Source organism: Pholcus phalangioides, unplaced genomic scaffold (assembly GCF_987345545.1).
Source record: "Pholcus phalangioides strain wild (caught in Gottingen) unplaced genomic scaffold, Ppha-v1.0 ptg000011l_1, whole genome shotgun sequence".
In the NCBI taxonomy this organism is placed as follows: domain Eukaryota; kingdom Metazoa; phylum Arthropoda; class Arachnida; order Araneae; family Pholcidae; genus Pholcus; species Pholcus phalangioides.
The window spans coordinates 13,659,781-13,675,930 of NW_028301604.1; the positions used below are offsets into that span (position 1 = coordinate 13,659,781).

The 16,150-nt window shown below is 35.5% G+C and overlaps 1 protein-coding gene across 2 annotated transcripts in view; it reads left to right on the forward strand.

Moving 5' to 3' along the window:
• Positions 1-15,129: 15,129 nt before the first annotated feature.
• LOC149080084 (zinc finger TRAF-type-containing protein 1 homolog) overlaps positions 15,130-16,150 on the forward strand; it is a 39,520-nt gene continuing 38,499 nt past the window's right edge. The window contains exon 1 of one of the 2 annotated variants that reach the window (XM_089239060.1): positions 15,130-15,551. In XM_089239060.1, the coding sequence (XP_089095186.1) occupies positions 15,342-15,551 (210 nt within the window). In that variant the 5' untranslated portion in view covers positions 15,130-15,341. The remainder of the gene's footprint in view (positions 15,552-16,150) is intronic. The other variant, XM_089239062.1, reaches the window with a different exon arrangement.

Genomic DNA, 16,150 nt, shown 5'->3' on the forward strand with positions numbered 1-16,150 from the left:
CACCTCAGCCGCGTCCATCATCTTATTTTCCAGCATCCAGTCAATTCGGAATTGGCCGCTCCAAGAAGCTAGATCCATCCCACTAACGCATGCGCGATCAAACATACCGAAAACTGTTAAGAACTTTTTTTTGACAGAAGGTGAACATAATATATTTATATATATACATTAGAAGGTAGTTTTAGAATCGGTTTTTAGAGAACCATACTTCAACTCTTAAGTTAATAACAAATACGATCGTCTCTACGAATAAGACAGTGCTGAATGATTTCGTTTTCGGTTTTTTTTTTCTGATGGTCACATAACGAATCCCACGTACACTTCCAAATTTTTCACAGCCCCAGTCTACCGCCTTCAGGTAATTCGTTTCACACGCTAATCATTTATGTAGGAATCAGCACTCTGAAGTGGATTATATTAAATTTCGAATGAAATTACTATATTTTTGAAAAATCAACATGAGACATTTGACTGACGCTGCATTTGCATAACGCTTTGTCTAAAATTTTTTCAAATAATTTTCATACAAATTTTTGTATTAAATGAATATTTTTGGAAATTGAAGCGCTTAATGAGTGTAATGGTATTTTTTGAAATTTGTTTTCAGAAATTTTGTCTTGATTTTCAATTCGACTTTTTTTTCCATGACCATATAAACAGAATTAGATTTTTTTTTTAATATAATAATAGTTTTTTCCCGAATTTTTTTGACACAGGGTACATAACATTTCTCAAAATCATAATTACTAATTAATAAATTAAGTTAATTAATTTATATCAATTGAAAAGTTAGTTAATCGAAAGGTGCATTTAACTACAAAGAAAACATGCTAATTCCCAATTTTTTTAAACTTTTTGTTATTTGAGTAAAGCCGAGATTACACTATAAAAGTTTTTTAAAAGTTCTTTTTTTTTTAATTTGAAAAATTCAACCAATAAGATTACCGGTTGAATTTACACAAAGACTATGAGCTTTATTGGTTGGATTTTTCAATTTTTATAAAAGAAATTTTATCAAACTTTTATAGTGTAATCACGGCCTAACCAGTCATCATATATATAAAAGTTGAGAAATGTTTGGTCAAGAATTTTGAGAGCGGTCAAAAATGGATTAAATGAGTTTACAATTCGAAAAAATATTTGTTTCTAAAACTTCATGAACTATAAAGTTTGATGAATTAAAAACATGATGTCGGTAAGAAATCTCACTCAAAAATATATAATAAAATCATGCAAAGGAATGATAAACACATAATTTTTAAATTAGTCCGGTTCTTGCGGTGATACTATCCTATGGTGAAAAATCAATCATTTAGCAACTGTGTTTCACGACAAACAGAAACCTATTAAATGATATTCACGTATACGTATTTGCCTCAAGAGAAATGAAGTTCCAATGTAATCGGAGAAATAGGAATATCACTACACACACGTCAACGAGACAGTCGAGGTGAAAGGAATGAGTTTTTTTACGGCCTTCTCACACAGCTTTCCCCGTTTATTAAAGCGGAAGAATATCATACCAACTATAGAGTACAAGCAATTACTCTGTTAAAATAAGATATAGACGTGAAACAGGAACAGAAAAACTATCAACGAATTCACTGAACCTCGCAATATACGAGAGAATTGCTGCTGGGTGTTTTCCAAAAGTAATTAATCCAAAGGAATATCTTTCGTTCGCTATCAAAGTTTTCTAGATTCTCTAGTTTCATTCATATTCTTACCTCGAAACTTGAAAAAGTAATAAGATATTAATTTTTTTTTTCTCCTACGTTACTTTTCAATTCTTTCCGATTTTCTAGAAGACGTATAAACTTATACGAGAAGTTCTTTCAATTCAAAATTTGACTACAGCTATCCACGGTGGGCATTCAATGAATTTAATTGCTAGAATTTTATCTCAGATAAAACATAGTATAAAAGTATCAACACAGTATCAGAATAATTCACTCTGTTATGATTCCATATCCCAACTTGTTTATCTTATCATCACAATTCAAAATTTCTATTTCAAAAAATTATTTTGGAGCGTTTTAGCCAATGATATCAAAAAACTTTTTGGCGTATTAAAACACAATTATTTTATCAATTTATTGTTTGTATGAATTCCACTATTAAAGATCATACGGCTAAATTCAATACCAGTCTGTATTTTGAACTTTTGTTTAAGTTTAGAAAATGGAGGAAAAAAGAGATGAGAGGGGATCGGGTGTTATTTCGTTGCCAATTACAACTATTGTTTAGCATCCACCTCCTTTTCCTAGGTATTTTGTGTTATTTACTTCTCAGACCCCCCCCCCCTCTTATGATTAAAATGTATATTAAAATTAGGGCTGATTCAACTAATCGATTAATCGAGTCCGTTAATCGATCAATTATTAATCGCAGTTAAAAGTTTTAGTTGAGTTAATCGACTCAATCAATCCGATGAAAACTCGATTAAAATTTTTAATAAAAGTTCATAATTTAATTTGATTTGTTTGATGAAACTGACTAGATGTCTTATAAATTATACTTCTAGACATTTATACTTATAACATTTCAAATAAGTAACTATATTTAAAAATATTTGAATCAATATTTTGATCAAATTTTTTAACATAGGAGAAATACAACTCGAGTCAACGAAAACTGGTAATGATTTCAGTTTCAAATTGGGTTCGATGGAAATTTCAATAGATAAGACCAACATTTGTTGTCTCCACTGTCAATAGCAGTTTCCGTAATCGAAAACACCCCCTCCTTCAGTACTATTTTTGAGCATGTTATAGGGAGAAAAGTAACAGTAGGAAGATCGAAAGTACTTTCAAAATCAGTGACTAACATAAATTAATGATTTAAAAAAAGCAACAAGATCCTAGTGAAGAAATTCCAGGATCTGTCAAAAATGTTCAATATTATTTAAGCGTAGAATAAATTTCTTAATCTATTCCGATAATTGTTTGCATCTAACGAATAGGTGGGTGAGAAATGAATAAAATATATTTTTGTAGCACTTACTTAACAACAAAAAAGTTACCTAATAAGTTTGTTATAAAGAAGTAGCACTTGAAAATTTCATTTAAAAAATTAGATTAAAATTCGATGAATCACTCGATTAATCGAATAAAAAATTTTGATTAATCAGTTAAAAATTGTAATCGATTCCCAGCCCTAATTAAATTATACAGGGTGATTTTAAATTCATAGGACAAACTTTAAGAGGCAATATGAGACTTCTAAACAAGCATTTTTGTCATGGAATGTGTAGTCGAATCGCTATAGCAAAGGCGGTAGAGGGTCTTTTTTAGAGTGCACAACAGCACTTCACCAAAAGCAAATATCATATTTTTCTGATGGATTTGCTGCAATAAGTGTAATCAACATTCGAGGGTGCAGGGTATTGTAATGTGGTAGGTTTTCTCATGGTGCAACCTTGGGTAACGCAAATTCTACCACAAGTCATTATACCTCTTGATCATTGTTTGGCGCAAAATAACCGTGATGGTCCTTGCTCCAATAAAATATAAACTTCAATCCAATCCGAAGGTGCATATGCCTCCTCGAATGGTTGATAACACATATCGCAGTAAATCCGTCGGGAAACTATAACATTTGTTTTTATTGAAAAGCACTCTCTAAAAACACCCTTTACCGCCTTTGTTATTGCGATTCGCCCTCGACCACACATTCTATAATCAAAATGCTTGCTTAGGTGCTTTATACATCACCTCTATTAAAGTTTGACCCATGAATTTAGAATCACCTTGCATATTAAAAATGATTCAAGTGAATAGACAAAATATATTTTTTTCGTTTATTGGTTTATTGAGCTCTTCTCTTGATTCCGTTCCAAAGGGAAAGAGTATAGTAGCTTAAATGCATATTTTTCAACTATGGTGGCTCGATTTTTTTTAACCTCATCAAGAAGAGGTTATATCATAGGCGGGTATAGACTTGGAAGTCTGGGGGGGGCACGATGATGACGATGTCAATTCATATATACATATATACATTAGATTAGTCGACTCCACTTTTGACGCGGAGGGGGGGGGGCAATGGCCCCCACGCCCCCTGTATCTCCGCCCATGGGTTATATAATTACCGTTTTCTACCCTTGTCATTCCTTTCTTCTTTCTTCGCTATCATTTAATTTTACGACACTGTTTTGGAGCAACCTTCGTCTGGATCATTTCAAATATTGAAGAATATATCAGAATGGTTTGCCTGAACTTCAATCAATATTTTCTCATCTAGTCGTACCCCTGAACACAATCGAATGCAAACGCATATGTACATAAACACGTGTGCTGTAAACTCGAAAAAATTAGCAATTCTATTTTTCGTGAGGTATTCGAATCAGAAAAAAAAAATTTGCTTTAAAAATTATAAAACTCATATTCCCCTTGTCAAAAATTGGAATTTTTGTACGCTCCCACACATTTAGTTTCAAAAAATTGTATTTTATTTTGATTTTATGCGAAAAAATGGAAAAAAACATGTTGACTATACGTGAGATCGACTGAAGAAAATCAATGACAAATCAAAGCTTATCATTTATTTTTCGCTTTTTCTTTTGTGTATACCAGTGGTTCCCGATTGAGGTGGGTGCCTGTTCACTGGGGTCCATGGCCCAATTGTGTAATTCTAAAAACATTAGTGCCAAATTGAAGGGAAAAAGAGAATATAAATAAATTATCTAAAATATTTTAATTAAATTAACGTGCAAAAGCACCGCTGAATTTGATACTGGCATTTGATATTGACTGCAGTAGTAATATTGTTATGATTTGAGAAAAATTGTAGTTGTGATGACATCTCTCGATAGCAGTATGAAGCATTGTTTTAGTTCTTTTGCAGTCCAGTATAGTATATCGTGCTGTATAGAATGTCCTCCATTGTTCGAGAACATTTTCGTTGTTAAATTTCTGTAGTGTCTGCTGCTATAAATGGGTGTCCATGGCAAACACCAAGATTTCCGGGAGTCCACGACTGAATGTATTTGAGAACCACTGGTGTATATACTATTCTCATTTTCTCGCAGTTGTTTCCAAATATGAGGGTGTGACAAGATCGGTATATTTTGGTACCGATGTAAGTGAACTTCCATTCCTCATTTTTCAAAAATTCGGACTATGCGTGCTATAAAATATCCCAAACTCAGTAGACTGCACAATAAGGTAATTTTTCTTTCAACAATATTGTCTTGAGATTGGGAATTCATAATCATTAAATCATGAATACACACATCAATATCAACACCAAAGCAGATTAATTATTCATTATTTACCGTATTCATGATAATTTTAAATTACCTAGAAATCAAAATGTAAATATATAAGAAATTTTGAGAAAGTCTTCGTGCTTCAGAATTTAAAAAATAAAATGATTGAGAGTTTTTATCTTTTCTGGCTGCATCATGGAAGAAGTCAACTTAAACCCAAATTAGTTACCCGTTAGTATTCTGTAACTTTCTTTCCTTTTTTCCTCAGAGGAATAAGAAATGATGTGAAAAGCATTATGTGAATAGTTGAGGCTTAATAGCTAGCTATTTTATTGTTATTTCATCGCAGGCGTAATCCACTATCGATTAATTACCATGGCATTTGATATTGACAGGTAAGTCAGAAAACCTTTGGATTTTTGAAGTTGTGTAACAAAAAATGGCCTTTACCCCTCATCTTAGCTTTCCAACAAACTCGAAACATACTGCTCATTATCTTTCATTCTTTAATTACCTTACCGAAGACTCAATTAATTATTTTACTCAGAAGATTTTTTTACAAAGTAGCTTCTTACCTCTGTTTATCCTCCCCCCTCAATTTTTGAGTCGGCTATTGACTTTAATTAACTTTTTTTTGTTTCTGTGATGAAAAAACAAGATTTTCTTTAAGTTTTTTTAATGGTATTATTTGGATAATTCTTCGCTTTTATGGGTGAGCAGATATATGTTTCCCCACTTCTTTTTTATTATTATTTATACGATGATAATTCAAAAAAAAACATTTTATCAATTCCTCATATCTTTCATATTCTCTTCATGATTCAAACATTTTCTTCTCTAATGAAACACATTTTCTTCTCTAATGAAACACATTTTCTTCTCTAAATTTACAGTAGAAGTAAAGAATGCATTCCTACGGAATGGACCGCTTCGAAAAAGTAGAAAATAACCCAACAGGTGGCATATAGGAATGGCAGAAGAATATTCAAATACTATGTTTCTTGATCAACATTCAAGAGAATTGTTCCCATTTGAGTTTTGGAAATGTTCCGTTTTGAAAAAAAGTTAGTGGAAATGTTACCTTTTGATTGAAATTTAAGCTGGTAAAGCCTGAAAAATTGGAAATTTCTACGTTACCTGTTGATCACCAGAATGTTTTACCTAGCCTAGGAAGGCACTCTCACTGCTCATAAGAAACACGATCATTTTACAGTGGAACCTTCCATAACGGACACTCCCGTTAGCGGACACCTCCACTGACGGACACAATTTTGAATTACATTGACGGGACTCAATGTATCTCACTATCCATTAACGGGCACTACTCGTTAGTGGAATTCGGTCCTAAATTTTCGGTCCCATGGGTGTCCGTTATCGAGAGATGAAAAATACCGAAGTGTATGAAAAGGCGGATATGTTCCCTTTTGATAAAAACGACTAACTTTAAATTGATTAAGAGATCACTGAAAACAATAACGGCAGTTTTCTAATCAAAACTAATTCAATTTTGTCACCTTACTTTTCAAAGCAATGACGAAGCTGTGTGGAAAAGGTACCATGGAAAGTACTACGAAAACTGCTGGGAAAGTCACTTGAAATTTACAAATTTTTTCTATGAAAATCAGCTTAGTTTTGCAAATATAGCGCTGTTTGTGGAATTATGTGATGTTTCGGAGTCACCAGATTGAGATCGGATAAAATTAGTAGAGTTAGAAATAAATAATTTCCATCAAGCGAGTGGCATAGAGTTTATTATTTTTTTCCAAAACGAATGATATAGGTACGTAAAATTTACGTTTGTTGGCACATCTGCATTTCACAACCTGATAATTGAATAATAAGAAATACATATAAATTTTTTTTAAATTAGATCATTCATTTAAATATGTTTGAGTGAGTTTTTAAATTTTATTTTCGAGTGAAACACACACACACGAGAATGAATAATTAAATATGAAGACCATAGACCAGAGGTTCCCAAAGGGGGGTACGCGAAAAGAAAATGGTAATGGCGGCCACCCATCGAAAAAAGATCAAAATAATTAAAAATATTAAAAAGAATTTTTAAAAGTAGGTAGAGGTTTTTACTAATATTGTCAGTTGTAATATATTGACTTCTTCTTCCCTATCAATAAAATCTTCTATAACAGAGGGGTTGCGTCCGCTGGAGGGTTCGGCCTTCCCTCCTCTCGCCCGCACCCAAACTATGAACCGGATTCGTGAACTCCTTCCGCTCGGCTCACTTTTCTTCGGCGTTTTAGATTTGATTGTTGATGCATGCCTGACTCTGCATAAAAACAAAAAATTAATTCGTGTTGTGTTTAACTTTTGTTGTGTGGGCGTGTGTATTGAGGCGTGTGCGTGTTAATCTCACAATTTTCTACGTCAACTTGTCTACCAAGCACCTACTACTCACGTGATTTGCGCTATGGATCAGTGGCTAAAAACTAGATCTGTGCGGAAGCGGACTGAAACACAAAAATGAAATACCGTGCACCTGTAAACGTGAAAACATATTTTGAATCTTCCAAAAGTGATTCTGCCAATGCTACAAACCTCTTACTGCATTAGTTATCGTATTGAGAGACGAGGAAAAAATCACGCTATTGGTGAAAATATGCTGTCAGATGCATGTTTGCAGAGGAAAATGCTCTTATAATGAGTTTAATATCTCTGTCAAATACCACACGGTGTCTCGAAGAATACAGGGCATGTCAGAGACGATGTTGAGAGCACAGTCATAAGCCACGTCATGAGCCAGAACCGGCTTCATTGTCGATTCCAGAAAAGGAGAAATTGCTAGAGCTCACATCAGATACCACTCTGAAGATTCTCTTCAATGGTGAAATGGTGAACCTAGTCAGTTTTTGGGCTCGTCGCCGTGACGAATACAGTGAACTTTCTAGAAAAGTCATAATGTTTTTGTTGCCGTTTGTTAGCCGTTGAGTTTGTTGATGGGCGTTTTCTTCGTATACTTACATAAAAAATAAATACAGAAGCAAATTGAACGCCTCCGGACTTGAGTTTGTATTAATCCTCTTTTGAGTTTAATATTTCAAAACTTTGTTATTCAATACAGTCCCAAACATCGCATTAATTTCTTTCACAAGCTTTGTGTTAATTTGTTTGCTTACTTGAAAAATAAAAAAGCTAAGTAATGGAAAAATAGACCATTTAATTTAATTCAGCATGTAACTTTTTGGAAGTTTTTCGAAAACTGAAATAGGTGAAACAGATAGGAGGGGAAGGGAGTCTGGAGGATTCGGGGTTGGGGGTACGTGGAAAGAAACCGAGCCAGCTGGGGATACGCGGACTGAAAAAGGTTGGAACCACTGCTATAGACACAAAGTTATTGAATGTATGGGGAATGATTAAAAAAATCAGTCGGGGCGGGAGGTGCCGCATTCCAAGATATCTATTGAATATTATCAAGGTTTTGAGAAATTGCGGTGGAGGGGGGGGGGACTTGGGCTCATGGGAGCAATACAAGTTTACGCTTAGACAATGGCTTTAAAATAGAATCATGTACGAAGAACAACCATGTCATAATACTGTTCTAGAAGGAAAAATTTTCTTCTATGGAAATATCTGTTTCTAAAGGTTTATGGTGTGGGAAATTCAAATCTGGAGATAGAAATTTGCTATCAGGCACAGTGTTTTAGTTATTCAGTTTTAAGCATATCTGAACGGCTTTGTTCGTGACTTTGATCTAGGATCTAGGAAAGTGCACGAGATGTCAGCCGCCAATTTTGCCAAAAGTGGCATCGTTGGAAAAGCCTTGTCCTGGATAGTAAAAAAGCCAATAGAATTACCCATCAGAGTTGCACTGTTTTCAAGATAGGGGCCAACTAATCTCACCAATTTATTTAATTTAGGTTGCACCCGATTTAAATATTATGCGTCATTTTGAAATTGCACAAAATAACTAAAACACAAGAACTGATGAGACTACCTACTTTTGCATGAAATTTTAACAAAAATCAGTAAAACAAAAAAGTCATGTCAATTTAACTTTTTTTTTGTTTATTTTGTGAATTGATTGTATTGTTGCATTGTCATTGCAATATCCTTATGTACATTTTGTAAGGAATATGTATGTATAAGTTATTTTGTATTGGTTTTCATATCAAAGTTGCATAAGTTTTGTTTGATTTCATTTGTAAAAGCAGGTGTTTTTGCAATATATATAAATTAGTAAGATAAATTGGCCTCTGTCTCAGAAATGGCGAAACTTTAACGGGTAGTCTGTCGGCTTTTTCACCACCCATGATGAGACCTTTCCAACAATATGTTTTGTCAAAATCGGCGGCTGACACCTCATCCACTTCCCCAGTAACTAAACAAAAAAAAACAGAACTTTTAAGATCAAGATTGCAAAAATGTAAACTATATTGCAGTCAAACACAAAAATTGCTGAACATAGGAATATAGAGAAAATTTTCCTTCTTCATTTTGAAAATGACAACATGATGCGGTTCTGCAATTATGTTTGCAAATAGATGCCTCAAAATATAGTCTAAAGCAAGGTTTCAACAATATATGGGCTCTAAAGGACGTTCTCCATGTCTCTTCTGTCGCAATTCCCTATGCGAATATGACTAAAGAGTCATATGATATTTTGAAAAATATGCTCGAATTAGTGAAATACAATGAGCATGAATGAAAAATATGCGGTGATTTGAAAGTTGTTTCATGACATTGTGTATGCAATCAAGCTAGACCAAATATGAATGTTTTCTATGCGAGTCGGTGTAGCCAAGACAGAAATCCCCTTTACAAAAGAAAGATTTGGTCTCAACATTGATGGAAAGCGGGAGAAAAAAATATACACAGTGAGGAAATTGTAGCCAGTGATGATGTCCTGCTGCCCCCTATTGCTCGAACATTATTCGAGAAGGCAAAAGTGATCACAAAAAAGGCCTTTTAAATTTTAGGGGGAATCATGAATTTGTTGATATTTTCTATCTTTAAATAAGTTTTTTTTTATAAAATATGACATAATTCATATAGGCCTGGATTTAATTTTATATTTTATTCTGTTCGGAATATTCCTATACAATTTTAAAAGTGACTAGAATAATGGTTATTACATATTTTGCCCATATAGATATATAGATATTTGCCTAACAATAGACGTAGAAAATAAAAATTAAATAATCTGAAACTGCCTATAAATTGTTAGATGACTAAGGGGTAGATAAAAATCTCTTATTTTTCTATTAGAGGTGAATATACGAACTTTCTCACTTCATTCCGAAGAAGGGAGCGGTCGATCTCAACAATAATTGCTAACGAGATCAAATTGACATACAAGTGTATACACATTTCTAGGTTTCCAAAGAGAAGTTTTTCTTTCATTGGTTGGCGTTTAACCAAACATCCCAAGCAAGCGTAATGTTTATAGAACTCCAAGGGAAAGATAAACTCGCAAATTATGAGTAAAGTAAAACGTTTATTAAAGTGTTATCATCGTTTTCAAAGAAAGAGACTGTTAAAAAGACCACTTTTACTCGGAAAGTGCTCTGTGTTCTATCCGTTAGATGTCCGTTAAGGCTTATAAACACATGTGTTGTTTCCTTTATCTTTTTTTTCTTTTTGATAGTGTCTATAAATACTCTTACGGGACTCTGAATGGAATTAAGAATGGAAAACAAAATGTGCTCAGTGATTTCATTGGAAAGGAAAGTTATTTTATTTGTAAGCTATTGAGTTTCAAACTAATCATTGTGATCGCAAAAAAATCCTGTGATCGAAGCATTGCTCATAAAAAACATATACGCTTATAATACAATATACATTTATTAATAATAAATTGTGTGAGTTTTTCCTTCTAAAACGAATTAGTGAAACTTAACTTCAGAGGATAGAATCGCGGCTGTGTACGGTTAACAACAATTGATTTGACACCAAGTAAATAAAAATTGGAAGTTCAAAAGCTAATTGATATATTCGATTTCTTTGAAATAAAAAATTTTATTTACTTCACATGGCTCAATGTCCTCACTTCTTACACAAAATTTTGTATCTTTTAGGTCTGCTGGCTATTCATTTCTATATACGTATGCTTCCGTTTACACGCCATTTGCTTATTTTTGTGTTCCTTCTGTAAATTTCTTTATTTTAATCAAATACGCCCCAGTCCAGGGCCATCTTTAGTCTTATTTGAGAATAGAGACGCCCCCCACCCTGCACAGCCCCACCCCTTGGTGGTTTTGGTCGTTTTTCCCCTTGGTTATTTTGGGTTCAGGTACAGCATTTTTGGTGTCATTTGTGTTCTACGCATTCGTGCCCAATTTTTCTTATTTTGGTTGTACTTTACTTTAATATATCGTAACATTTTTAAAAAATCTGGAAATGTTCACTTTTTTAAATTTACAGCCTTGTTTCTTTTCAAATGCTCAAGATATATATATACACACTCAAACTTCAAAATGAGTGATAGCTCATATACTCCTCTTCAAAACAACTTTTGGTTTACTGGGATTGGATAAATAGTTTCTGAGAGAGAGTTATGATCCCATTTATAGACACATATCATTGGTTCACTTTGCGCGTACGCAGTTCCTTACGTTAATCTGGCACAAATATCAAAATGGTACCAGCAAAACTTTCATTTTTGTTCTATAAAATAAGACCAAGATGGCAGAACTATGTCTATTTTTGATTGAGTTATTGAAGTTGGAAATTACTTCGACAAAAGCTGTCGCTCATTTACACGCGATTACCTCTCCACACGCGGCATCGATTTTGAAAGCGTTTTCACGTCAAAAAATAAAGTGGGAGCAAGTGTGACCACAGCGCCTCAGGTGCCTGATCAGGAAAGTGTTGAAAGCAACATATAAATCTTTTTTTGGTGCTCGTTCAACATGACAGAGGGAAGGGCGACCAAAAACGCTTGCCTGTCCACGTGGCCCCACTAGGGTAGGTCTGACAGGGCTCCAGCCCTGGAGCCCGGGAGGATTCTCATCGTTTTTCGTTTTTTCACGCTATAAATTAATCATAAAAGGGCCCGTAAAAGTCTGGTCTGGGGGCCCACAAAAGATCTCAGCCTAGGACCCTGCTCGAAGATGTGGGGGCCATGCCTGCCCCGAACTCAGGGCCATAACCAGGATTTTTGTCACCAGGGGCAAATATGATTTTGCCGCCGCCCCCCCCCCCAACTTTGAAATTCGATAATTATATAACGGTGTTCTTTGTTCCCACCTAAAACTGCCATCCCCCTAAATTTTTCCACCCGGGAAGTTCACCCCCCTCATGTTCCGGCCCTGCCCGAACTGACGAAGTATTAAGCGCTGAATACACTGATCGGGAATCGAACCCCTATTACAGTTCTACGTTCGATATTATTTTATCCGTGAAGTATCGCGTGGCAACCCTGACCGATCTCATGGCACCTCAGACCGTGCCATGGCAACCCTTTATGAATCACTAGAACAAGGATACGGCCTGTTCGTTGAGACAGAAACAATGAACAGCATATTCTGTTTCGAAAAACTATTCAAGTCTTTGTTAGTATAGTGATACGCATAGGCGTACGCAGAATTTTCTCAACGGGGAGTTTCAATTTTTTTTCTTCTCAAGGAGGGGTTTTTTACATTTTTTCCTGCAAAATAACACTATAATCTCGACTTGAGGGGGGGGGTTAGAACCCCAACCCCCCCCCCCCCTTTGCGTACGCCAATGGTGATACGCATGCGTTAGTTATGTCTCATGTACATATGTTCACCCGATTCTATGGCTCTGTTCACAAGTATGCAGCCTTTACAAAATTAAAGACAAACCTCCTCGAAAAGCAACTGAAGTTCTGTGCGCTCAACCATCACCTCCTAGAGATAGAAGACCTCTGCACTGTTTGCCATAAACGTCATTCAGACAATTAGCAAGATTGCCACATTTTGAAACACAGCATCCTATTTCGTTTCTTCTTATTTTGGCGTAGAATCTTCCTGATTGGCTCACAAATACCGCGTAGTGATTGGATGTGGGGCATAGAAATCGCCAATTCTGAACCCGATCATTTCTTTTCCTCACAACGATGATACTGGCACGAGCAGGGATTTTTTTTTAACTGAATATTCTGAGGGAAAATGGACTACTGTTATGTATCTGGCAACACCAGAAAATAAGCAGTATTATGTTGTACGAAGGCGGCAACACTTAAAAGGGAATGACAACATGGCGGGAATCAGTTGTAAATATTGTTCCGTAATAAATTAGTTAATAATTATCGTTCAGCTCATGATTCACTACCGAAACGGCACATAAAAGACAATAAAACTACCTACTGACGTCACAAACAGACTGCGGAGGCCTTCTATCTCTAAGAGGTGCTGCTTAATTTCGGGATGGTTTGAAAAAGAGAGTGATCTATTGCTTGACACATTTTCGTACATTGCCTGTGTATCCTTTTATTTTTAATGCAAATTCTAATAAGTCGTAGTAATAAGTCTCTTTTTTATTATTCATTAATTTAACATTCAGTGTTTTACTTATACCATACTAGGAAATAATTCTAATAAAAAAATTTAAATTCGTCAATTTTTCCTCCCAATTGTCAAAAAATACATGTTGGTTGCAAGTTTTAAATGCGAAGCGTGTACGTGGTAGGACCCGGGTTGTGACGTCACGAAGATATGTTTCAGGCTTGTAGTATCTAGGAGGCTTTGGTTAGACCCCTTGCAGAGGGTGTGACTATGGACTAAGGACTATGAGGCAGACTCAACACAAGGCCATCGAAGCTAGAGATCAAGTGGCTTTATCCGTCTGACCTAGGGAAAGTATTCCCTACGAATATGAATAGAAATGTATATAAATACCGTATCTTTCCTACGTTCATCACCAGCGCGTCATCTAGTCGCGTGACCAAAGACATCCAGTTGGTTATGCCCGAAGTCAGACGGGTAACTTACAAAGCTGCATTAAGAGTCAGACGGGTACTTACAAAGCTGCTTGAACTTTCAAGCGGCTTTGGTATAGCACGGGTGGAGATACGGGGGGGGGGGAGCATTGCCTCCCCAGCGTCAAAGGTGGAGCCCACTGATCTAATGTATACGCGTATATATGAACTGAAATCATCATCCTGCTCCCCCCCCCCAGCAATCATCATCGTGCCCCCTCCGACTTTGAGGTCTATCCCTGCCTATATGACAAAAACCCATTCATAAGTGTGTGTTTATTCGGTTTTTCCGCACGTATTTATTCATATACTTTGATCGATCGTTGTCAAAATTCACAGAAAACGAAAACTCAATTTGGCTCCAAGCATGACAGAGGCTATTCTAGCCACGGCCCGGTGCCATCTCAGCACATATGTGCCCACTCGAGCCACGACCTCCTATATAACCTAGTTAGGTAGGTGGTCGTGCCACCTAGGTTATCTAGGTGGTCGTGCTCGAGCCCCGACCGGCTCAATTCAAGGCCGGCCAACGAAGCTAGAGATCACGTGACTTTTTATCCCATAGGCGGCTGGGGCCTGATGATGGTGATGATGTCAGTTCATATATACGCATATACATTAGATCAGTCGGCTCCACCTTTGACGCTGGGGAGTCAATGCCCCCCGTATCTCCACCGATGGTTTTTGCTTATCATTGCAATATTTTTCGTAGGAAGAAAAAAGAGAAAAATAATTCCAGAAACCCCCCCCCCTCAGAAAATGAGGACGAAATCTAGAAACATAAAAACCGTATGAGGACACTAAAAGTGACGTAAAAATGAGGACATGTCCTCATAAATGGGGATGTCTTTTTTAATTCTATTTTAGCCCCTTATTTCCAGCTGATTGAAGAAAGGTTGGCACGTTTTGGCAATTTTACAAATAATCGGAAATTATTTTGGGTACGACAATCGACCTAATTATGGTTTTCAAGACGCACGAACGCGTCATCCGTGCGGTCGCGCGTTGATGCTGTGAACATAATCTCAAACCATGCTGCAATACACATAACAACAACAGCTGGTCGTGGCTTGTGGTAGTATTGACTGTCTTTAAGTTACCACAAATGATGATTAACTAAGCTTAAGAGTTTTGTACAGAACATCTATGTGTGAGATGTTTTAATTTGATTGAGGAGAACTTTCGATTTTTCTTTCAAATATCCCCTTGGTCTGATCGTATCTGCCATTTAATCATTCCATGATGGATCCTGATGATGATTTCGATTCTGTACCTAGCCCTTTGGTGTATGAAAGTGGTGCGTCAGATTACATGGATTCCAAAACTGACTCATCTGCTCCAGCTTGCAAAAGAAAAAAAGAGGATAAATCTGAAAAGTTAGAGGACAGGCTCGGTGGAATTTTGTGTTGTGCAGTTTGCTTAGATTTGCCTAAAACAGCTATTTATCAAGTAATTGCTTTTCTAAATTTCCTAAAATTAAATTTGAAAAAATTTTCCAAATGTTTCTGTTAGATGGAGATTTATTTCTAGTCAGCAAAATTGTTCTTTTAAATCTTTCGTATCCCAGTTGTAGAATATCCCCAATACTTAATGCTACTTACAAAATTTCAAATATAAATATCCAATCAGAATTTCAGTCAACAACCATGACTGACATAAAAAAGATTTTTGTGAAAACTTCATTTTGATGGGTGTAACACAAAGGTGAGATTTTAATAATTAAAAGATCTGTTTGCTAAAAACCTGTTGTTAAACTATTTGTAACTTCCAACACTCTGGAACCTACTTTAGAGAGAGCCCTAGAAACAGGTGCAAATCAATTGTTTAATTTACTTATTGATACAAACATACAAAAAGAGCTTCAATGGCAAAACATGATTAGGGAAAAACACAATTTTATGGAGGGATGTAAATAAACGTAAATATTCCTGGTAGTGATCAAAGAGATCTAAATGATCTGTCTACGATCAAGCCACAAAACAATTTTCATCACTGGCAAACACTTGCTACTTGAACTCAATTTTATAATCATAAATTCATACAATATT